The 26175-nt window shown below is 31.0% G+C and overlaps 1 protein-coding gene across 5 annotated transcripts in view; it reads right to left on the bottom strand.

Annotated features, from left to right (window-relative positions):
* ATRNL1 (attractin like 1) overlaps window positions 1-26175 on the bottom strand; it is a 931221-nt gene that overhangs the window by 696223 nt on the left and 208823 nt on the right. For all 5 annotated transcript variants that reach the window (XR_013161757.1, XR_013161758.1, XM_077126124.1 and 2 more), the window contains exons 12-19: window positions 24713-24918; window positions 22844-22962; window positions 18973-19105; window positions 17676-17857; window positions 12176-12389; window positions 11024-11212; window positions 9297-9515; window positions 3384-3521 (exon numbers count right to left, since the gene is read on the bottom strand). Coding sequence is in view for 3 of the 5 variants with exons in the window: in XM_077126124.1 (XP_076982239.1) it covers window positions 3384-3521; window positions 9297-9515; window positions 11024-11212; window positions 12176-12389; window positions 17676-17857; window positions 18973-19105; window positions 22844-22962; window positions 24713-24918 (1400 nt within the window). In the remaining 2 variants the exon portion in view is untranslated. The remainder of the gene's footprint in view (window positions 1-3383; window positions 3522-9296; window positions 9516-11023; window positions 11213-12175; window positions 12390-17675; window positions 17858-18972; window positions 19106-22843; window positions 22963-24712; window positions 24919-26175) is intronic.

Raw genomic sequence — 26175 nt, 5'->3', positions numbered from 1 at the left:
TCACCATCACTGCATTGAAAATAATTCATCAGCAAATTCTCGCCTGCCTGGCTGGTGAGACCCGGGTTCAATTCCCGGTGCCTGCCCATGCAAAAAAATAATAATAATAATTATAATTCATCAGATGTGACATATTGTTTATTTCATGTGGTCATAAAAAATAAAAATGACTTTCACATATCACATCACCATAAAGAAGCCATAGATATAATAATTTGTCAACTTCAGGAAATAAGGAAGATATTAGGAATTATTGAAAGCTTTATAAACTACCAGAGAATAAGCAACACTCAATAAAGACAGACATTTATATCTTCATTCTCTTTAGTACACTTTCCAATGTACTGTGTTGCAATTTACCAAATGTGTAATTTCAGAAACAAAAATGATGTGGAATAACTGAACTAGTCTTATACCTTGGCTGAGAAGTATCATCTCCAAATGGAAACATATTTCTTAAAAAACCTCTCCATTTAGAATGATAAAATGTGTCAATCTAATTTAAATATTTGTAGCTAATATAGCCATTCAAAGGTTCCCTTTTGCCAATGTTGTCAAATAATTAAAATAAATACTCTTGTAATCTTTATGACCTTGGATTTCTCAGTGAATTCTTATTTAGATATGAAACAAAGCACAAGCCATGAAAGAAAGGAAATAAATTGGACTACATCAAAATTAAAAAGCATTGTGCATCAAAGGACACTATCATGGAAGTGAAAAAACAATCCAAATAATGTTAGAAAATATTTGCAAATCATATATTTGCAATATTTGCAACCCTCTGATAAGGGTTTAATATCCAAAATATGAAAGAACTCTTAGAATTCAACACAAAAAGAAGACAAACAGCCCAATTAAAAATGGGCAAAGAACTTAAACTGACATTTCCCTATGGAAAATATATCAAAAGGTAACAAACTATGTAAGGATGTTCAAACATAAGGCAAATGAAAATATCACAGTGAGATATAATGTTACGCCCATGAGGATGACTGTAATCAAAACACCTGAAAATAACAAGTGTTAGTGAGGATGTGGAGAAATTGCAACCCTCATACATTGCTGGTAGAAATGTAAAAATGTTTCAGATACTGGAAAACGGTTTGGCAGTTCCTCAGAGTTAAACATCCACTTACCATATGATTCAGCAACTCCACCCCTAGGCATATACCCAGAAGAGCTGAAACAGGTATTCACATATATGCATACAGGCATTCATAAGAGCATTCACAGCAGACAAAAGATGGAAACAACCCAAACGTCCATCAACCAATAACAGGATAAACAAAATGTGGCATATACATTCAACGGAATATTATGCCATAAAAAGGAATGAAGTATTCATACATGCTACAATGTGAATGAACCTCAGAAACATGATTCTAAGTGAAAGATGCCATCAGAATAGGTAAATCCATAAAGACAAAAAAACAGATTAGTGGTTTTCAGAGGGGGGGAGGGAGAAATGAGGAGTGACTACTTAATGGGTACAGGGTTTCCTTTTGGAGTCATAAAAATACCTTGGAACCACATAGGGGTGATGGTTGAAAAACATTGCAAATATACTAAAGGCCATGAATTGTACACTTTAAAATGGTTAATTTAATGTTATGTAAGTTTCACTTCAATAAAAAAATAATACTTTGTGATTGGATATGGTTGGAAGTATTATTTAAATAACATAAATATATCAAATAAATTACAGCACAAAAGTCTCATGGACTATTAAATATAGGCATTAAAATAAAGTTGGAAAGTATATGTAAAATCACTTTCATAAAAGTAAGTATACACAATTATATGTTAAATACATGAGAGATTACAGAGATGTATAAATCAAATGTGAATGAAAGCATTCAGTGTTATATTTTTTGTTAAAGTTATGAAAATAATAGATTAAAATACATAAATAATTATCAGAAATGTACTTTTTCTCCAGTGAAATTCTTGGCTACAGAAAATCCAGCAGTAGCATACTTCAGATAACAGGACGGCTCCAAAATCCTGAACTTATTATTTAATTTAAAAAAATTAATGAAATACTCTGACTCCAAAAGTGGGAACTAATTTTTATAGAATTCCTCTGTGGGTCACATCATCTCCATCACAAAACTTCAATTCACCTGTCCTCTAATACCAAAACCTTTGACTCCAAAATTGAGTCAGCTCATTTTTCCCAGTGTTTGTAACTAGATGTATATTAGAATTATTAGGAAAGGCTTTGAAAACTACCAATACCTAGGATTCATCCTGAAAGTTCAAACCAGATACTGAACTGTTTTAGGAGAAACAAGAGATGAATATTTTCAAGAAGCTCTCCAGGTTTTATAATATTTAGCTAGTGTTGAGAATTTTATGTAGACCAGACCCAGGCCAAGGCCGAACTTTCTCTTTTAAGGTCCTTACTTTTTCATAGCTAATCAACTGAGGCCTTTTTCTGGGTATTAGTATAGGCAGTTTCCACTTAGAGAAAGTAAAAAAAATTTAAAGGACAAGGATCAAGCTGGTGATAAAGGAGGTTACTAGAAGATTCTACATTAAAAGAAAAATTTAAAAGGAAAGGATAGAAATTCTTCGATAAGTAGGAGAAAGGAGCAGCAGATTAGAGGGAGATAATGGAAGGGAGGGATTAGTAAACAAAAACTGTGATGATAATAGGACAATTTATACTCTTTTCATATGTCTCAGCCCCTTGGGCCTCCATTACATAGGATCTCATTTGATATTTACAACAAACGAATGAGGTATTATCTTTTTTACATGTGAGGAAAATGAGGCACTGAGAGATTAAGTTAATTAGCCAAGGTCATACATTTAATTAGTGCCAGAGTTAGGATTTCAGCCCAGGATTATTGATTCCAAACCCATTCTACTAAACATTATTCCATACTAATACTGAATGAAATCAATCTGATGTAAGATATACATAAAAACTTCCATTATTTCATATTTCTAAAGATAACATAACCTACTATAATTTTAAAAAGAATTATCAGCACTGATTATTTTGATAATTTTTCTGTATATTTCTTATAATAAACGTGCATTCATTTTGAAATTGGAACAAGTAAGATTTTTTAAAGCAAGCACATCACAGGCTTTTTATCGTTTATATAGTTGCTAAGTATACATTTATCAGCTCAAAATACTGACACTGAATGGAAGAAATTATTTTCATAATATATACACTCCACAAGCAAGATATAATTCTCAATTTTCTTTTCTGTAATAAAAATACACTGAAGGGTGGTGCAATCGTGGCTTAGTGGCAGAATTCTTGCCTGCCATGCCGGAGACCCAGGTTTGATTCCTGGTCATTGCCCATGCAAAAAAAAATAAAAACAAAAAACAAAACACTGAAGCAAAAGAAAAATAGTTACCTGTACACTGTCCTCCATTGGTTGGGTCTCCATAATAACCTGGCATGCATTCTTGACACTGCTTTCCTGTGGTGAGATTTTTACACTGTTCACACACATTATTATTGATGCAAGTGCTATGTCCATTACACTGGCAAGCTAAAGAAAATGGAAACAGTATTACAATTATCTATATAACAGTACCAATTACAATAGCTATCAAGACAAACAATTTATTTTAAAAATACAGATAGTAGCAAAATCCAAAAGGTCATTTTACAAGTTTTTTATGAATAAAGATGTGCCCAAAATATTAATCCTAGATAATATATACACTAAATTATTTGTTGAAAAAACCCCTTTGTGGGACTTGGAGATAAAGTGAAACATAAAATATATAGTTAGGAGGGATTACTTCCTAATAATCCTTAGGGATTAATGTGAATGTTACATCTATTAAGTTTCATTAATAAAAGACTAAATAAAATAGCTTTGATAAAGAATGCTAAAATGAATTTTAATTATATTTATACATAATAACAAAAGATCAATAAAGATAGAAAAAAATGGCAACAGGTCTTCAAAAAAAACAAATAGCAAAAGAAACAAAAATAGAATTTACGTTGCATAAATGTCATCTTTGTGCAATAATGGTTTCAAAGGCTTAACAGAAATTGTATTTGAATTTGAATGATACAGAATCAGATTTTGAACATGAAGATGTTTTGTCTTGACAGTATCAAATTTTTAATATGTTTTGATATTAATATTATGCAGAACCCCAAAACCTCAGATTACGAGATGAAATTCATAAATGAAAGCTCATATTTAGTGCCTACTTAGGTATAATATTGACTTGGTTTGATAACTGCAAACCAACATTATTATCATTCTCATTTTCATATTCATTTTCATTGTTTTACAACTGAAAGAGCAGCTGGCTCTCTCTTTCTCTAGCAGTCAAGCCAATATGGAGCAGTTCCACTTACTGGTGGCTTACATTTATTCTGATCAGTCTATACATGACATTAATTTTAAAATACTGTAACTATCAGGGGGAGTGCAAGGATAGTTCAGTGGTAGAATTCTCGCCTGCCATGCAGGAGACCAGGGTTTGATTCCTGGTCCATGCACTTCCCAAAAAACAAACAAGCAAAACAAACAAACAAAAATAAAAAAACAAGCACACAAAAGTTAACAAATGGTGCTGCAATAACAGGATGTTCACATGGAAAAATAATGAAATGTGACCCTGCCATACAGCACTCACACACACACAAAAAATACTATAAATATCATGTAATAGCCAGATACTATACCAAATGCTATACACTAATTATATCATTTAATTCTCACAATAATTCTACGTGGAAATACTATTTTTAGGATCATTTCTAAGATGAGGCCTGGGGTTAAGCAACTATCCAAAGTCACACAACTAGTCAATGGCAGAGATAAATGTAAACACAGGACTTCTAAACCATAATACCATGTAAAAATGCCTCTAAGATGAAGAAAATTTGAACTTATGATAAATTTCCTAAAAGACTACTATAGTGTCACCAACATAACATCAGATGGTAGGGAAATGCACATGAGTAAAAACCAAATACCTATTATATTATAGAACATTTGAAAGGCATAACTCTATTGTAATATAGCATACTAATGACATGGAGCCATCATGGAAAAAGGTTAAATAATCTTCATCATCTTCCTTATGATGTTAGCTTACATCTAACAGTTCTTCCAGAATATATAGCTTTCAAACTACATACGTTATGAACCAATTAGGAGCAAATTTATGAACAAGGAGAAATTCTCATGATAAAATAAATAACAACTCTACAAACTATATTTAGAATGATCACAATTTTGCCTTAAAAATGTATAAATATGTCTGTGTAAAAGTAAATGATGGTTATCTTAGTCTAGTAAGATTTTTCTGTATCACAAATTTTCTACAATAAATTGAGACACTTTTATAATGAGAAAAAATGTTATTCAGAACTTCAATTTTTTTGATATTGTGCTTAAAATCTCAAATTATTGTTTCATAAAAAAATTATGTGGCTCTACCACAATCATTCACTCAGGTAAAAACAAAAGTATTCAGCACCAACTATGCATAAAGTACTACCTAAAGATTCAAAATAAAAATGGGTTACTATAAGTACTTTTTGAATTATCTCATGGAGAAGTCATCAGGAAAAAAAGGCTTTAAGTTCTGATGAAGATACTAAATTTAGTACTCACACTAACTCACTCACAGATTTCCACTGAAATAGTAAGGAAACAACAAGAATTTAGGTATGGTACCAGATATACAAATAAAACTCAGAGGAGTAACCTTCAATTCCTGTCATAATTAAAGGAAGGTCCCTAGCATAATGTCACCCAACCCTACTACTTGAAGTAAGAAGTTCTGAAAGAAAGAGTAAGCCATGGGTCAGTCAAGAAGCACATAACTTCTTCCCCTCTTTACAGTTGCTGAAAAGTGTGATACAGGGAAGACCAATGTTTCACGTGGTTGTATACAGCAAGCAGATCACTAGTACACATACAGCAAAAAAAGGTGGGTCATTCCCATAACTTGTACCTAGTATGGTAGCAATGGTAAAGAGAAAGCATGTCAGAGAAAGTTGGCTCCACTCACAATGACTTTAGCAAATAAAGACAATAAATGGATATCTTGGTAAGGCTATGATTCTGTTTTATTTCCCACTACCATTAGCGTTTAGATTAGCAGCTAATGTAAGCTTACATCTAACAGTTCTTCCAGAATACATTGTTACTTGAAAGGTTCTAATAACCTGGTACTGGAACATAAGTAGAACTAAAGAGAATCCATCCATTCTATTTTGTCGACATTTTAAGACTAATTCACATGGCCTCTCATTTACGGGCAATCGTGAATTAAAAACTTGGGTGTTAGATATTTTCATATTCCTATAAATATTATCCAGCTTTGTTCTGGAATGTGGATAGTTGTAAACAATTTGATCCTTCCTGTATTGCTTTGAAGCTCTGTTACACAGGATGAGCATAATATTTAGTCCAGGTCTACTTTTGCCACATAAGTGAAATAAAACCCTTTTGAGTACTCTCCCTGATGCCCAGTGAATTATGAGGTTTCCCACTGTAGCTGTTGGGAGCAGACAATACTCCCAGCCCTGTTTGTTAATTGGTGATTGTCCCTACTATTCATTTTGGGTATTTCTTTCTGAAGGCTCAAATAGTTTCCCACAATAATGCATTTATCAGTATAACTGAGCACTCAGACAGAGTCCCGAGAACCCCTTTGCAGCTCTCCAGAGTTGTCGGTCTCTGTACAGGTCTCTTTTCTTCAGTACCTTTTCTGGGAAATATAGCCACCTTGGCATCAACAGACTCACAACTCCACCTCCTCAAGCTGGGATGACTGCTAGCCTCTACTTGTATTTCACCTACCCGCACTGCCTGAGGCAAGGGAGGGCTCAATTCATTACTGTCCTGTCTCTAAGGAATCACTGTCCTTTGCTGCCTGATATCCAACATCTTGAGAACTGCTACTCATTTATTTCATCCTTTATCTTAACCATCCCAGTTTACCCAGTACTGCCCCACTTTAGCAATGAAAATCACACACCTGTGAAACTCATCTGTACTGTGTTCACTAGAAGAGTTGGCCACCCTAGTAATTTACTCCATCTTTGCTTGTTGATAAAGTTCCTTTTAATTTTTAAAATATATTTGAAAGTGGATTTATCATTTAAAACAGAAGTGGCACAAGTCTACTGCGGGTAGATCTTATTAAATATCTTTTATAAGATATTTAAAAGTAATAAGATTATTTTAGTATAGGTATGATATTACTTAAACATAGACTGTGATAGTTAAAGACGCATGTTGTAAAATGTAGAACAACTGAAAAAAAGAATAGGTAATACACTCAATAAGCCAAAAAATGAAATAAAATGAAACCATATAATATGCTCAACTAATTCAAAGGAAGACAGGAAAAGAGCTAAACAGGAAAAAAGGAAGATGGGGAATAAAGGAACACAATTAATCAGATGGTCAATTTAAGTGCAAATAGATACATCATGAAAACACTAACCAAAAGCAGTACTTAGAGGAAAATTTATAACATCAAATGTCTGTATGAGAAAAATGTATCAGGGATGCACGGGGTGGTTCAGTGGTATAATGCTCACCTTCCATGCGGGAGACCCAGGTTCGATTCCCGGACCATGCAACCAAGAATATATCAAATCAATTAACTAACTTTGTACCTTAAATAACCAGAAAAAGAATAGCAAATAAAATTCACAAATAAGTAGAAGAGTGGAAAAATTAAAATAGGAGCAGAAATCGATGAACTATCAAAAGGACAAACAATACAGAAAAACCAATGACACAAAAACTGTTTATAGGATAAATGAAATTTGGCATACCTCTAGCCAGACTGATCATGAGAGGAAATACAAATTATCAATATTTAATATTAAAGAGGGGACAACACTAAAGAGCCTACAGATAGTACAAAGATTATGACATATATTAAGAACATATTTTATCAGTAATATCTGAAATGAACAAATTTCTCGAAATATATGAACTCCCAAACTCAACCAGGAAAAATTAGGCAATGTAAGCAGCCTCATATTTGCTAAAGATATTGAATTAGTAGTTAAAATCCTTTCCACAAAGAAAATTCCAGAATCAAATTTCATCACCAGTAAACTCTACCAAACAGCTGAGGAAGAAATAACACCATGTACATACAAACTTCCCAACTCTATACAGACTCTAAAAGAGGAAATATTTTTCAACAACTGAGGTTAGCATTACTTAATACCAAAAAAGATATTAAGAAAATAACTACAAGTCCATGTTCTCATGATTTGATATGCAAAATACTTCCAAAAATTTTTGAATAAATCAAATCCAGAAATAAAGGAAAAAGGCAATATAACATGACTAAATGGTATTTATCTCATAACGGAAGCTTCATTTGGCCTTTGAAAAATCAATCAATATAATTAAACAGAAACAGAAGATCTTTCGAAAAATTTACACACCTGTTCATGATTAAAAAACAAAAATTCTCAACTAACTAGGAAAAGAAGGGAACTTCCTTGAGCTGAAAAAAGACATTTATGAAAAATCGACAGCTAATACCATCTTTCAAGGTAAAAGACAATGCTTTCCAATTAAGACTGGAAATAACGAAAGGGTGCCCACTCTCAATAATTCTAGCCCATGATATAGTATAGTTTTTTGTTTGTGCAATAAGGATAAAAGGGAAATAAAAAGAATGGAGCTTGGAAGAAAAAAAATCACTTTTTACTGATAAGCATTTTGAAGAAAATCCTAAAGAATTTATAAAAAGCTACTAGAATGAAGAAATGAGCTTATCAGGTAACAGCATATAGCATATTTTTATAGAAAAAAACAAATTGTATTTCTACAAAATATTTGGAATATTTAATTTCTCTAAAATAAAATTTATAAAAGCAGGAAGAAAGATGAAAAACTTGTTGGTAGCTGAAACCCAACAAGACTGAGTTCAAACTATACCACAGGCACCATAGAGAAATGAGGGCAGTGTTATGATATACTTAAGATTCTGAAAAAGAAAGATATCCAGCCCAGAATTCTTTATCCAAGTTATCCTTCAAAACTGAGGGAGAGATTAAAATTTTCAAACAAACGAAGCCTGAGAAAATTTATCAACAAGAGACCCGTCCTACAAGAAATACTACTGGAAGTTCTGACAGTTGGAAAAAAAAAAAAAGATAGGTAAGGGAGGTCTGGAGGATTTTTTCTGTCTTTGAAATTTAAGTCTCATTTCCTTCTTTCTCTTTTGTCTAAAACTTTCTTATAAGAGAGGAAAAATCCTTGGTCCACTCAAGCAGAAACTGGAATTATCTTTAATAACAGTTTTATTACCTGGACACTGGATAAAGGACCACTCATAGTTCTTTTCTTTGGGGCAAAGACTGGTGTCAAGAACCATTTCATTGCTGTGCATTCCAACAAGCTTCATTGGTCCCCGAGAAGATCCTTCAACGCAATGTCCTCTTCCTGTATTACTAGGGTCATTGCACCAGCCACATCCAGGCTGTTCCAAACACTGCCCGCAGGTTCTTAATCCAGAACAATTCTGAGCTGCATGATAGGGACATAAATGAATATTTTATATGACTCTAAGGAATAGAGAATTTCACCTCAAGACTCACCTGCTAATGTTCAACCTCTTTTTTAAAAAAATTGAGGTTATAATCCATTAACCCCAATACAACTTATGAATATTGCCATGCCTTTTCCAAGGATGATCAGATATTACAGTCTATCATATCCACACTACTTGCTAAGTAATACATTAAATTGTTAATTCACAATCAGAAAATCCCATAATTGAGCTAAAATTTTTCATAATTTTTCTTACTAATATTTTGATAGAAATGGCACACTTTTTCTTTGTAACTGTTTACCCACAGAAGATAGTGACAGAGGTATGAAATACCATGAATGATGTCTTCGAGTCATATCATGGAAAACTCCCAGATGAAAATTGGTAGATTTATGGCAGACTCAGTTTCACTGTTGTGGCATTAATAACTTAACTGTGACTCAGTGTTTTAATACTTCTGGAAACATATATGTTCCTTAGATTGCTTCAAATAAAAATGACAAGAGCTTTCTAGTAAAATATTAGGAACTCAATATGGTGGACTATGTGTGGACAATGAACTCTTGAATTAAATAATTAATCAATTGCAGTATGATTTGTTAGTGAATTCTTTGGGTTCTAAGCATCTCAGAGACAAGATTAAGAATACATTTCCCATATTTTCTAAATGAAAAATAAAAGAAAGAATACTCTGAATCACCCAGCAAAGTGGCTAATGTTAACCCTGATAAATAATTCAAGACATGAAGATTCTTCCTTTTGAAATGTATATATTTTCAGCAGTGCACAGTAAGTGAATGATACTTCATGTAAAAGATCTTCAGATAACTGAACGTTACACATTTTACTGTACTCCTCCTTATCTTTTTTGCATTAAAATATTTGTTATATCCATGATTGTAGTTAGCCCATAGTATGTTATTGACTGGGTTACTGTCTTCAAAACTATATTGAGTTGTTATGCAATCAACAGTAAATAACGGAAAATATCAAATTAGCTATTTTGACATTCTAATTATTTACTATAATGTGATGATTTGAAGTAAATCTTTACTAGGTCTCACTCACAGTAAACCTGTTTTTTTTATATAGTCTATGGATAGTGCCTAAAAAGTAAATTTTAGTATAGGCCTATTTTTAAAGAAGAGATAATCATTAAAATGGCTTTTCTAAGATGCATTACAGAGAAATTAAATCTAAACTCTTCTCAAATATAAATTCCTGCTAGATAGCTGTGGAAATCTTAATTTAAAGGGCCGAGGTTCAAGAGGGAGCCCAAATGATACAAAATGTTAACATTTAGGGTAAGATAACTTAGTGGAATTCAAAATGATGGTACAATACCAAGCAGAAGCTGATATCTTTAATGGATATTAAAATCAGATGTAACATTCTTTTGTGTCATATATTCTGAATCTTTCTCAAAGTTTAATTCCCCTTTCCATCACTCTTAAACAAAGAGTCATTCTACACAAATACTCACGAGAGCAGGTGGCAGTCTGCCACTCCAGACACTGGCCATATGGAAAAGATATTATATAAGCATTAGAGTCAACACATCGCTTGGTACTGCTACACCACATACACTCCATCCCGTTGCTGGTACAGTTGGAACATGATGTCCTTAAAGAGCATGGCTTTTTGCAGGGCCTTGCATTTTGATTTGGACTAACTGAAATAAGTCAACAAATATAATTACTTCATTTGTTAACTGTATTTTAATACTAGTGTATAGGTCTGTTGGTTTTGCTATTTAGGGAATGTTTCAATTAAGCTAAGCGTAGCATAAAAATAATATCAAAAATTACATCATGATTAAATGAAAATAAACATGTCAATATTTCTTAAGTTTATCACAAATTTGAAAATTTATAACTCCTGGGAAATTTTTAATTCTTTTCAAAATATTTAAAGTTGCATAATTTCAAAAACATAAATAGTATCATATTCATGACTTAGTTTTTCTGTCTATTGGCTTAATACTATGTAAATTATCATTACTTTTCTAGCTACAATTTTTCAATAAACTTTTTACACTTTATCAAATAAGATCATCAGTGAACACATATTTTTGATATAAACAATCAATAAAATACAGAAATTTACTATAAAATATTTATATAAATTCAGTATTTAAAAAGAATTCAAAAATATTCTGTTCTTACTTAACAAAAATCCATTTCAAAAGATGTAACAAAAATGCTTGATTCCTTATAGATTCCAACAGAGACAACAGATATTCAAGATTTAAAGGATTATCAAATTTTTTAATCTTGAAAACTAATCTTTCTTCAAACACTACTACCGTGAAAGTAAAAATAATTAATAAATTGAAAATTGATTCTTACTATACTGTAACTACAACCATATGTTCATAATCCCACAATTTCAACAAAAAAATTGAGATTGTATAAAACAAGCAAATTTTGTTATTTTTTTACAAGTTAATAGTGAGATCATTAATAGTAAGTGGGGAAAGTGGATGAAGATGAAATTTACATAAAAGTCAGGAAGAATAGCATAAAAAGATGGTGAATATTATTTCAGGCCTAGACTATCACACCATGGAAAGGGGCAGGGGTAAAAGGAGTTGCAAACATTTTTTTTTAAAGAAACACTAGTTTATTGTGCTTACCAACAGGTTTTTCACAGACAAGCCCATCTGCCATAGATGTGCAAGGATTAGCTTTTAAACCTGCTATTGCAGCCCTTTCTAGATATGCACAGAATCCAGAATCATTTGGTTCATCAGGAAGCCACTGCAGAGTTGTGTTTGTGAAAGGAGACATGTCTTCCCATCCCCAGTAGGATATATTGATCTTGCGCAAGCCTACCCAAGGTGATACCTTCTGTAAACAATAAGGAAAGAGGCATTAAAAAAGTTAGATATAAAAATACCATATCATATTCCTTAGCAAATAGTACATATCATCAAGAATTGTATTTGAAAATATATAGAACTGTTTTTCCAATGACTTCTAGTACCAAGGGTAATCAACAACTTTAGCACATTTTGAAAAATAATGTAGAATAGAGCATTATTTTTAAAATTATTCTATGTTCAGCTACATGTTTGGGATTAGTTATTTAGGCTTTGTAAGCCTCGATTTCCTGTTCTATAAAATGGGAATATAAACATATAAGATAAATATCTACCTTAAGAGGTAGGATCATTAAAAACCAACATGTTGCTATGGTTGCAGCTGTTGCCACTACTCCAACTTCCAATCCTTTTACAAGTCTAACCAGTTATGGGTTTACAAAAATCTAAAAAGATAAATTGCTATTATCTGAACTGTGCAGTAATAGAAACCGAGTCAACAAACAATATAGAATATGTGTGAGTCCTTCATAATAGATTTGTAAAAGGACTGAAAGAACTATTACCTCTTTCCTAGTTCAGACCACTACTACTGCATTTGAGCTTCATACTACTACATTTGGATTACATTTGGAAAACAAAAAAATTTTATTTTCATAAAAATTAATATCATTTATTTTCATTAATAAAGAAATAAAGAAGACTGGAAAAATCTGACTCTAATACCTAATTTTAACTAACAGAAGATGGCAAATATCACATATATTCACAAAACTATATAAATATATATATAATATATCACATATATAAATAATCATATAACTAAATATTCCTAATGTTCTCACTAATATTTCAAAATTAGCTTGAAAACAAAACATATTCTATATTTACATCCTTTATTTTATTTAATCATTAGTCCAATTTTTTAAATTGTATTTGTATGGTGCTCAAAAAATAATGAAACATTCTTAGTCCAAGTTACTTTCTTTACAAAATTCTATTCAATTATAAGGACTTCAATGTCAATATACATGACAACATATTAATTTTCTAAGATTCTACACTACCAATATTATGTTACAATGTTAAATGGTTTCAAAACACCAAGTTATCCTTTGCTTTATATAATGGCCCATCAGGGTAGAGAAAAATACGTCTCCCCATCTAAGTCTTTAACAATATAGAAATAAGATATTTATATCCAGTATTTATTCTAAATTTGTTGAGCAAATGGTTCTAGATAGGTTTTAAAGATGGCCATAGACCTGGAAATTTGTAAAGTATATAAATACAATGAATTTTATATAGCAGACCTTCAAGAAATATTTCTAGGATAAAATCAAAATATCTTACAAGTGCTCATTATGACAGTAGATCAATATCGCCTAATAGCTAGTCAATACATTTTGCTAAACGAACTTCATTACAACAGAGATAGTTATTCCCCATCTAGCCTGAGACAGAGAAGTTACTTAATAAATATGTTACTAATTATAAAGATAGACACGGTGCGTCACATTGTGATCATTATATAGTTCATGTATTATTCTGAAAGATATTTTTATAGCAAAAAAAAGATGACATTTTAACTGTTCTTAATAATAACAGCAGGATTCAATCCAGCATAGATATTTCAGATTAATGACTGTGCTTCACATTACAGCAACTCTGCCTATATTTCTGAATTATTTATAGAAAAGACAAGTCATTTAAAATGAAATATCATTCCCTAACTCATCATGATTAGAATCTGAGAGGAAGGAGAGAGGAACAGGAAAATGAAGCAGCAGATAAAACATTTAAAATAACTATTACTAAGTAAATGAAGTGGACAGGCAATTGAAAATGAAAGATAAATTGCTATATGATGAAAATTTGCCACAGCAAACCATAAATCAATGTAACATTTTATTAGTCATTTCCAATAAGTAAAAGATCATTTGACCCAAGATATCTCTTTAAAGTGCATGAATTTATCGCTATTTGCCAAAGAAGGGTTATATTAAGTTTACACAACTTCAATGACTCAGGATGTAATCCATTTTATATAGAGATATGTTTAATGGAATGTCACTCTGAAGAACTCTTCACCTTTGAAAGCTGGCTAAAGCGCTGCTTTCTGGTGAAACAAAACATTCTCTATTTACAGGGCATACTAGTCAGCAAAACATACAGTCTACATTCATCACAGTTCAAAAATAATTGTTAGCAAGCAAGCAAAATGAGCAAGCATTACAAAGAAACCTGAAACATGTAACTTCTCAAAATATCTCATTTCAAGGTTATTAGGTAAAAATTGAAAAAATATATTTTAAACAAGAAAAAAAGCAAGAACGCTTTAATTCTATAGTCCAGTACTTTTTTTTTTTTTTTTTTTAAAGGAAAGACAGAGAGAAGGAAGGAAGGATAGAAGGAAGGAAGGAAGGAAGAAAGGGAAACATTTTTAAACATTTTCTTGTTTTATTGTATTCTGTTTCTCCGTTTTTGTTACATGGGCTGGGGCCGGGAATCGAACCGAGGTCCTCCGGCATAGCAGGCAAGCACTTTGCCCGCTGAGCCACCGCGGCCCGCCCAGTCCAGTACTTTTTAAAACATAAAAGTGAATCTACCTATAATATACCTTTTAAAAAGTGATAGGCATTCAGTAAAATAAATTTTCAAATATTTATTAAAACTGTTTTTTATGTTTTGCGAAGAAATGAAAATGTCACAAGAATTTAGAAAGATCTTAACTTATGCTGTGTATTCTATATGTTTACAAATAAAACTTAGGAAATACACCTTGATACATTTTTCTAAAATATAAAAACCAATAGTTCTCTCCTGTATACTACCACATACATCTTATCCTCCAGTCATATGGAACTTCTAGTAGCTTTCAAACAAGACAGATTCAGAAAAAGTTAGAAGCTTCTCTGGCCTCCTTACAAATGTCCTCATGTGATGGCCAACTGCAAGTTCTGTAAAACTTAGGTAGGGCACTCCTCTAGGAAACTCTCTTTAAATCCACATTAATGGTCAGATGTTCATCTTCTATCTTCATATAGCATCTTGTAGGCACCTATCATTGCAATTATCAAACTTCAGTATAATATATTTGTCTCTTTCCCTTCAAAATTATTTGAGAAGAGTGAGTGCATTTTAATTCCTAGATTCTCAGCAAACAGTAGATTGCCAAGTACAATGAAGGTGTTCAATAAATGAAAACTAGCCTGTCTTTCTCTAAATAATAGCTACAGTTCACACAAAAATGGTTTTATAGACCACTGTTTATACAAATTTAATGACAGATTTTTTTTACTCTGTTAATCCTAGGCACACAAGAAATTTATTGTACAGCTAGCAAGTTTCATATTGTTATAACATACACATTTCAAAACATTTTAATATTTACAAAAGGGAAGGTATATAGGTAATTTGTCATTTTATTAATTGGGGGTATTGGCCCTATTGATGGAAACTGGCATTAGAAATTAGATTATCCATTACTGATATTCATGATAAAAATGCTAATACTACCACAAAATTTAGGGTAGGCATTAACAGTGAACTGAATATCTACGCAAACATTTTAAAAGGGAATGTGTCTGTCTCTCTAATTTTTTCACATTTATACATAACCTATTCTTATACCATTTTTTAAAAATAAGATGTATGTTTCCCTGTTCTTGAAAAAAGAAAATCATTAACATCCGTTCCTATTCTTCATCATAAATTAGCAGTGATCTTAGATAAAAAGGTCCTCAACAACTTTAAGGGGAAAAAAAAAGATTTGTTTTTAAGCATGAAAAATTAAAACCCCTATCTGGGGCAAACGTTTTCTCACAACAAATGCCAAATATTAACTAATCATTCAGCAAATAAATTCATTTAGTGGCCTATGCATTCATTTTCTACATAATGATTACTGGAAATACAGTAAAAGCAGAAGTAGAAACAGAGGTACAAAAGTAATTACTTCTATTAAAAAACAATAATAATCGTAATACTTTGATTTTCAAAAATAAAATCTAACTATATTATTTACATGCACTATTTCAGTATGAAAAGTAGGTACTATTATTATCCTGGCTTATAGTTGCAGAACTTAGAGGTGACGAGGCTAACTTACTACTAAATTGTAGACATAAGCAATCAGTCTAGAATTAATGCTTTCTACCATTTTGATGTACTATCTAAAAATGCTGCTTAAAAATCAGCTACACCAAGCGATATCAAGAAAGATTCTTAAGTTTTTCTAAAACAAGTAATTGGTAATATTTGCTATGAAAAATTTTCAAGTCAAAATCATCTTTGTCAGAGATGGAGTTTTGTAGTATCAACTGAACACTTGTACAAATAAAATCCATAACCTAAGATCCGATTAAAATCCTTGTGCTCTGGCCCAATATAATTTTCAAAGTAATATTTAAATTATAGATACATTTCAATTATTTTTGCATACAAATTGTGCCTCTTTTATATTATTTACCATAGAGTGCATGTGTGTGTATATGTGTGTGTGTAAGTTTTAAACCCTGGGTCAAATCCAGCACAAACTGAAAATGTGAGGCATTTATTATTGTTTAGCTTTATTATTTACCTGATCTATATTGGATGAGTTCAAATTTTGTTTTTCTGATGACAAATTTATATTATATTAATATAATTCAAACAAATATATGAACTAAAGCAGGTATTTCAAAACTAGATTTGGTTCCTCAGGAAGAAAACAAAACAAAAAAGCTAGATTTAGTAAATTATTTTCAAATCTACCAATGAACTTACTTTTATGATAACTATATTTTCACCTTCCAACAACAGAAAATAAATATGCCATTTACAAATTTCTTTTAGAAATGTCTTATGAAATGAAAATTTCATATTATTTCCTAGGACATTTTTTACTTTTCCATAAAACATCTCTCTAAAACACTGAAATTTCAAGTGCTATATATTCCAATAACTTCACATACATTAAAAATCTTAGTACTGCTAAGGTATTTTTCTTATTAGGAACATGTAAAAAATAACTACACTTCAAAACAAATTCTTAAATTACATGCAGAGTTTTTTAAAAGCGTGCTAATTCATCTGAGATGATTTCAAGGTTACTAATGTGGTAGGTAATGAGATGGGTAACTTAGAAAATCTTATTACCAAATACACATACAGAATTAGTCCTTTGTCAGTTCAATTTCATAATCAGTTGCACTTTTAGTTCTAAGATTTGGTAAGAATAATGCATTAAAAAATAAATAAAAATGAATCACTTCCAAAAATTATGGGATTATCACAGCACATTACCATAAACACAGTCAAGTATAGTTCTTACCTGTTGTGTATATTTCTGTATTTCATCCAGAACAAATTCCACTTCTTTTGAGGTTGTTAATGAAGCAAGATTCCCACTAAGGTTATAGCAATAAAGTTTTGCATTGTCATAGCTTTCTCTACTAGAATTGATTCTAAGACAAGCATCCCCAATATGACTCCATCCTTCTCCACATAGATGAGCTAGGAAAAAAATATTTGTATTTTATTTTTAGATTACAAAGAAACACATATTTTTCAATTTTTTCAGAATTCTATAAACAACTACTATATGTGTTTAAATGATTTTTAATGAACGTTTCAAAGTATATAACATTATTTCATAAATAAACTTTGTCTAATGGTTTGGTGAAGAATGAGAACAGAAAAGTCCAATTTTTTTTTCTTTAATTCTTAAGCATAAAAAAAAGCTATGACTTTTAAAATCCTTTAAAATGTGATATACTTGCTAAGTTTCCCACATAAATTCCAGTATTTTGGCATGTGGTGTCTCAACAAAATCACTGCTATATTTATGTCCCAAGGTTCAATTTACATAAGATAAGATCATTTTAATGGAAAAACAACCAGCATATAAAAGCAATCACAACATTATTCCTGAAGGTGCAGCTAATTGCCCTCCAAATCTGAGTTCCATAGTCCAGGTATACTGTTTTGATATAAACTGGGTTCTTTAATTCTTCTCATTTGCATTATGTTTAGTAAAGAAGCAATAATATTTGGTTTTACACAACTATTCTGGTATTATTCAATTATTTGAATAAGTTCAAATAATTTTGAACATATTATTCAGTAATAATGGTTCATTCATAGAGAGTTTAAATTGAACTTTTAAAAGCCTCTATTTCCTAAATCACAGGTTTACAAATACATTATAATATTATTTTCTAGTGTTCACTAATTAGCAATGCTGTGTGCCATTAACACACTGATCTATAAAGTTACACTGCATTTTAGTTTCCATCCTGTATTAAATATATCACTGCCTTTCATTCTCTATGATGTGCCTTGGGTGCTTATTATTTTCTTTTTTAAAAAAATTGAAAAGGAATCTGATGAAGTTGATAATATAATAAACACAAGAAACTGTAAACACCTTAAAAGAATTAGAAACAACGATGCAATTTTAAAACTTTCTTTCTCAACTTCTTGAAATTAAAAATTAAACAGATATTATAGTATAATACCCAGTATTGATTTAATTTTAGAAAATGGAATGTACTTACCAAAAGCCCTTTTCTCATATGGTAATCATTTGCAGAATATAAAACTCATTTACTGAATTTTGAAATCATTACCTGGTAATGCCTGGCATTCTTGTTGTCGCTGATCCCACTGGCAATTCAAATTTAGTGAACAGCTCTTACAGCTGGTAAGTTTGTTACACATCTGTTCATTTCTCACATGACATTTAGTGTAGTTTTTGACAGACTTAAAAAATGAAAGATAAAGCATGTTATTTTTCATCTTTCAAGATAAAATGATAATTCTTAAACTTCAATATATATATAAATCATCTGGTCAACTTTAAAATACTAGTTCTAGGGCAAGCCACGGTGGCTCAGCAGGCAGAACTCTAGCCTGCCATGCCAGAGACCTGGGTTCAATTCCCAGTGCATGCCCATGCAAAAAAAAAAAAAAGAAAATACTAGTTCTACTGCCAAATCGAGTTCTACTGAATCAGAATCACTCTTATTAATTTCATTAGTCAAATAATATTTCTTTAATGAATAAGAATAAATCTTTATTGAAAAAAGTACAAATTAACACAATTTGATACAGAAATTATTCTATTGAAACTGAAAATGATTCACAGTCATTTTCCTTAATGATCACCTGAAATAATTTTAGCCTTAATAAAATAATAATTCAAACCCTATGGGAGTGAAACAGCAATTAAAAATAGTAAAAGTTAAAGAGATGTTTTATCAAAAACCAATTGAAGCTGAGAAAATAAATTCCTTTCACAATAAAGCAAACTAATTTTACAACCATGGCATTAAACAATGATTTTGGTTAATTGATCTTTATCCTGCATCTATTCATTATATTTCCTTCACTGGGGCTGCAAAGACACTGTGAAAGTTACTTCTTTTTTTCCAATCCTACCATATAATTCAATCATTTTTCAATTAATTCCTGCAGTGAGAGGTCAAAGTTTAAAGGTCAAAAACACGGAACATCTGAACAGGTTCAGATACCTTACATCATATCAATATCTATGATAAAACCTACCTTGTGAAAATCACCTTTTTTGGCTCAACTCTTCCTGTGACTCTTGTTTATGACAGGAAAATACAGAAGACGTAATAAGGACTTAATATTAGGTATCTGTACCCTGAGCCCCACTCCAATCTTCTACTTCTCATGTAAAGGCGCTAAATAGCTATTTTCAGTCAATTAGGTTAAAACTTACTTAAAATTAAGTTATAATTATTCATATATATAAAATGATTGAAGCAATTTTTATCCTCTTAGATTTTTTTAAAGTCACCCACCAAATATTTATTTATAAACTACTATACATGTAGTTTATGCTATTATACTATACTATACTACAGTATGGTATATACTACACCACACACCCACTTTCTTTTTCTTTTCGCATGGGCAGGCACCAGGAATTGAACCTGGGTCTCTGGCATGCCAGGCAAGAATGTTGCCACTGCGCCACCATTGCCCACCCTACACAGCTACTTTATATTTCTTATATGAAACGTTTTGCAGTCACCTCCATTCCAAAGGTGTTGAGTTTTTTAGAACAAATTGCATTGACTATAAATTAACAGGTTAAAAGTACACCAACTAATGCTTATGTTTATTCATCTTAAGAAATCATAAAAGATATATTACTTTAAATCCCAAATTATACTATGACTCTTATTCAACCGTCACATCTTCATCAGGAACAGAAAAACTTTCTTATTAATATTTTTTCTGACTCATTGTTTTTTTCTGACTCATGTAGCACATAACCCTTAGTATTATATGTGATCATTAGAGTATAATTCTAAACATTTACCAGGTAACTGAAAAGAAATAAATTTACTTGAGTCTCTAGATAAATAAAATAGCCTACAGAAATGTCAACAGAATGGCTAAACAACATAGTAGAATAAGAGAAAAAAAAATAAAAGCTTAATGCAAGTATTTTCAATAACAAAGCTTGTTAGACTGAAACATGGCTAGCATTTTTTGGCCCAATGAATCAGACGTATATTACCAAACAGATTACGCAGAGTAACCATTACTCTACTACTCTTCACTCAAAAATATTTACATGAATATCAGTGAGAAGCAGCAGAATATTTGAGCTATTAGAGGACAAAATATTCAACTTGCAGCAAATATTGCTAAATAATGAAATAAGGTATCAATGTACAAAAGTTACATTAAAATACCATAGACCTTTCTGTACTCATTAGCATCTATTTAGCTTCATCACTAGATGTTCTGATAGAACTGTCTAAATGACACATTATATTTCAAATTCTAAATTATAAGTGAGTACCATCTGCTCACTTACACTATCACACCAAATGCTTTACTTGTTAGCATACCATTAGCAAAAAGAAAATATAAAGCCATAGGCCACTTTTTAAATTGAATACCTGTAGTAATTTACATAATACAATTTATGAGTTTACATATTATATGTGTTTTTTTCACCTAGCATAAATGTCTAAATGCAAACTAATCCAGGGTTATCCAGCAAAATTTAAATTAAATCTAGCAAATTTTACTAAAAACATTCCCACTTTAGTCCTTGTGCCCCAAGCCTTATTTTACTTAACTTCTATTTCTACTTCATGCACCAAAATAACTCCCATTAAACTAATACTAATACATATTTTAAAAGTAATCCAAATGTTTAAGGCATAGTCATGTCACATTAATATTATAACAAATAAAATTGAAGTACATCTTGTTATTTAAGCAAATTATATCACTGGAATAAATATGGCAACAGAATATCTATGAAGGCAATGGTTCAGTCTTATGTGTCAATAGTTGTAAATTTTCCATTTTAAGTTTCAGATAATATTTTAGAACAGAATCATAAAATGTAAACATTTTAGGTTTACATAAATAAAATATGTAATATATTTATATTAGATGATGCAATAAAATTTTTTTTCTTAGTCTTCAAACTCCATTTTTTTCACCTTTTGTTTAATTATGATTGGCTGGTATTTTGAAACACAAGTGCATACTTTTATTGATTAATAAAAATGCATAAAAAGAAAAGTCAATGATTATATTTAGACATCATTTGGAAAATCTGTATGCACATTATTTAGTTATTTAAGTGACAGCCCAGTAAGAGAATTTTTAATCCTACTAAATACTACCTTATAAATGTTTTTCTTTCAATTTGTTAACATAATCTAGTAAACATGGGATGTTTAGATGCTACTTATTTAAAAAAGTTAATTTTTGCTACTTAATCCATTTTCACCTACCATAAACAGAAGTTTTGTCATTTTTTTTTCAATCATCCTTCTTACCGACATTTTGAACCAGGCAATTTTTTGGTGTGGATGGCTGCTCTATGCATTGCACAATATTTAGAAACATCCATGGCCCTTATTTATCAGACACCTGGAGTAGCCCCCAAAAGTAACAACCAAAAATGGATCTAGATATTGCCAAATACACTGTAGGGCACAAAACTGCTTCAATCTGAGAACCCTGGTGAAGACAGGTAAATGAGAAACTCCTACTCTCAATTCCTCAGGTTAAATTTACAAACAAAATCTGTAACTTACACACAAAACCTGGACTCCACCACTATGAGTGCATGTCTGAAGAAGAATCCCACAGAGGTGATTTCAATACTTACCTATATAATCCTGTTTCCATCAGCATAGAAGACAACATTTATAAGGTTTTTTATAAATTGATTTTCAAAGAATTTTTCCAGTCTCATACAATGAAAAAAATTGAAAATTACTGAAAACAAAACATAATCTGTACAGACAAATTTGAGCAACAAACTAGTCCGGTAATAAGTCTTGCACCAATGTACTAAGATGTGAATGATGTCCTACCTATTTTCTAAATGTCCTCTTATGTAACTGCTATTTTGTACAGCGCTATTTAAATGGTAAGCTAATAATTATAAAGCAGTAATGCTAATTACATCATCATTTAACCATAAATACTAACCATACTGCAGTTACTATTCAACGAAAGGCATTTCTTGTCATCACACCATTGGCACCCATTTGTATTGGCAGTACAGCTGGCACAATCTGAATATCTATAACATCTGTCATCAGAAGCAGCTGTAATACAAATGGGAGATATAACACATCACGATGAATAAAGGTCAACATTTCTTAATTCACACATTTCTTAACATCTGTTTAAGAATCCCCAAGCCATTTTTTACAATGAACAATAAAATATATTTATATAAAATGTTTCTCCATTATGAACTCAACTTTGTAATTTGTATTTACTGGGTTTTAGATACCTCATACAGCCATCTTAAATATTCAGTCCATCAGGATCCTACAGCCATTTAAACTTACATATATGGAAGGGGGGAAAGGGATTTATAGGTATTTTACTGAACAAAATGTATTAACACACATTCCCCAAAAATCATTTAAAATAATCATGTTTGACATCTAGGGGTGAAAGTCTCCCTGGCAATATGGAATACGACTTCCAGGGATAAGCCTGGCCCTGACACCATGGAATCAACAATGGACGTCCTGACCAAAAGTGGCTGAGAGAATTCAGAGTCAGGAGACTACTCTGGAGGCCACTCGTATGCAAGCTTCTGCTAGACATTGCTACCTATCATAGTTTGCCAAACCCCTTCCAAAACCATTCCTGCCAACCCTAAGGAACACATAGGGCTTTATCTGAGATTCTACAACGGTTCCGTGCCCCATGATTACTTCCCAGAGGCCTACAACCTCCAAATGAGTCCTAGGCCAGGTAAGTCCTGAAACTCAGAGGGGCTACCTCTTCAGAACATCAACTAGTTCCATCCCCCTATCCCATATTATCAACAGCCCTTTCCAACATGAAAAAGTTAGAATGAACTTAGCCCAGATAACCCTAAAGAGTGGGAGAAAAATCAGAGGAGAAGGACAAGTTATAACGGAGAAGATGGGATTTAACAAATGAGTATGACTGCTGAAACATTATATTCATATTTCTTTTAGTCTCCAGTGCCTTAGAGCAGCTAGAAGTAAAAACCTAAAACTGTGGAATTGTAGCCCATACCAAAGTCTGAAATCTGTTCTACAATTAATTGTTGTGGTATGCTTTGAAATGTATTGCTCTTTTGTATATATGTTATTTTTCACAATTAAAAAAAATATTAATGGTAAAAGAAAATTCATGTTTATAAATTCACTCTTCTTAAAGATATTTAGAGACAACTGAGTTATATAAATTGGTAAAATGCTTAAATACATCTGTAAAACGCAGCATCAAATGTGCAAAAGGCCTCACTGTTTTAAAGAAAATAGAATATTCTATATCTAAATCATAAATAAATGAATAAATAAGCATTCATTTTATTACTTACTGGTAATTTTTCCTGTCTGATTTATTTACTCAACATTTTTATAAGGATTATAAAAACAGAACATTAATCATCAAATTCTAGAAATTGTTTTAGTCTATACAGTCTAGTGTGTCAATAATTCAGGAAGAAAAAAGCTACCAAATGCAGAATAAATTACTTCAATTCATTTATTAGAAGCACACAGTAATTCTTAGAAATTACGTATTTGAAAGCATTTTTCTACTTTCATAACAAAAACATACATATAGTGAAAGACTTACTTATAAAAATATTGATATATATAAATATGTAGATTTCAAAAAAGCAAACAAAATAGCTAACAAAGATATTAATAATTGCTACTAAGTTCAAACATTAGAATTCTAACTACAGAATTATAAATATTTAATTTCTGAAAGCTACTAGGGTAATTCTCATAAGCTGGATACATTTTTCAACTTCTAGCAAAGTAGAGTTTGTTTGCCAGAAAGGGAAAAAAGAAACCTTACCTGTTTTAGGAGGGCACTTTACTGTAAGATTATTAGTTTTTCCGGATTCCCAAGATTCACAGTGATTTTTATTCCAAACACATTTTATCCCTGGACCAGCATTTTTACAAAGTTCTTCATCTCTGAAAGCCTTGCAATTTGGAGGCTTGTATACAAGGATATCATTAAGGAGGACACTAGAAAATCCCCCAAATATATACATGGACCTACAAAAAAACAAAATAAGACTCTTAAAGAAAATATTAAAGAAAGTTTCTGCTTAATATACTTCTAAAATTAAACATAATTTAATTTTAGAAGTATATTTAATGTTAAATATATTTTAACATTATTTTTAAATACTCGTGTCAACTGTGTTCTTTAAAATAAAATTTCTAACATATGGTATGATGTGAAACACCAGGTGAGTTGTTATGAGATTAACTGAAGATTTTCCAGATAAAATTTCAATATATTAAGAAAACATTAAGTCTTTATAACCTCTGTGTCAATTACTATTGCAAGAAAGGTGAAGGAACAAAGATCAGGAAAGTAACAACAGTTTTAATAAGGTGAGAGATAATTTTTTAAGAAATATATAATAGCTATACACATGGTTAGTAGCATATACTTCAGAATTTCTATCTAGGATTATAAGTCTTTAAAACAGATACAGAATTTTAGAATTAGATATAGAGTTATTCTTATGATGTTTTTCTTTTCTCTTTTAAAATAAAAAAACAAGACTAATATAATCAAAAGTATTTTCAACAATTCAATTTGAAGAGAAGTCTAAACAAATATTGAATTTATTAATACTACCAATACCAAAGTAGTTTGATATGTCCTCGAAACATCATAATTTGTATTTCTAGAAATATCATTAATTTATAAATTGCGAAAGAAATGCTTCAGGAATATCCTGAATTTTTAAGAATGTAAAATAAAATCAAATACAATATTCCAACAGAGATGGTTATTATAGGTTTTATGATTATGAAAACGTTCTGAATTTCAATTATTACCACTTTAAAAACAAACTGATATCAGATACACAGTTTTATTGTGGTTAATTTCTAGCTGCTTCTAGTATCAAATCATTATGTGGTAAATCTGGAGGCTTTTTACATAATTAGAAGAAGGCGGTAATAAAATGATCTTATAAAATGTCATTAAGAATTACAAATTTTAAGCTAATAATTGAGCTAGCACATTGTTTACCATCACTCCAATTAAACTACCAATTTTTCCCTTGGGAATTATAAAATCATATTAACTTAAACAAGGTACTTAAAGGTCATCCATTCCAAATCCCTAAGGATATGAGGATATTAAAATTAGACAGCTTAAGTGACTTGTCGAAAATGACATGTTGAATTAATGACAAAACTAAATGAAAATCTAATTCTTCCCACTTTCCTTGTTCTCCATAATAGGACATATGGGGCTAGTCTCATTTCACTTTGATCATTTCTAAGGAAGAG

This window comes from Tamandua tetradactyla, chromosome 13 (genome assembly GCF_023851605.1).
Source record: "Tamandua tetradactyla isolate mTamTet1 chromosome 13, mTamTet1.pri, whole genome shotgun sequence".
NCBI lineage: Eukaryota > Metazoa > Chordata > Mammalia > Pilosa > Myrmecophagidae > Tamandua > Tamandua tetradactyla.
This window is presented reverse-complemented; position numbering and strand designations above follow the sequence as displayed.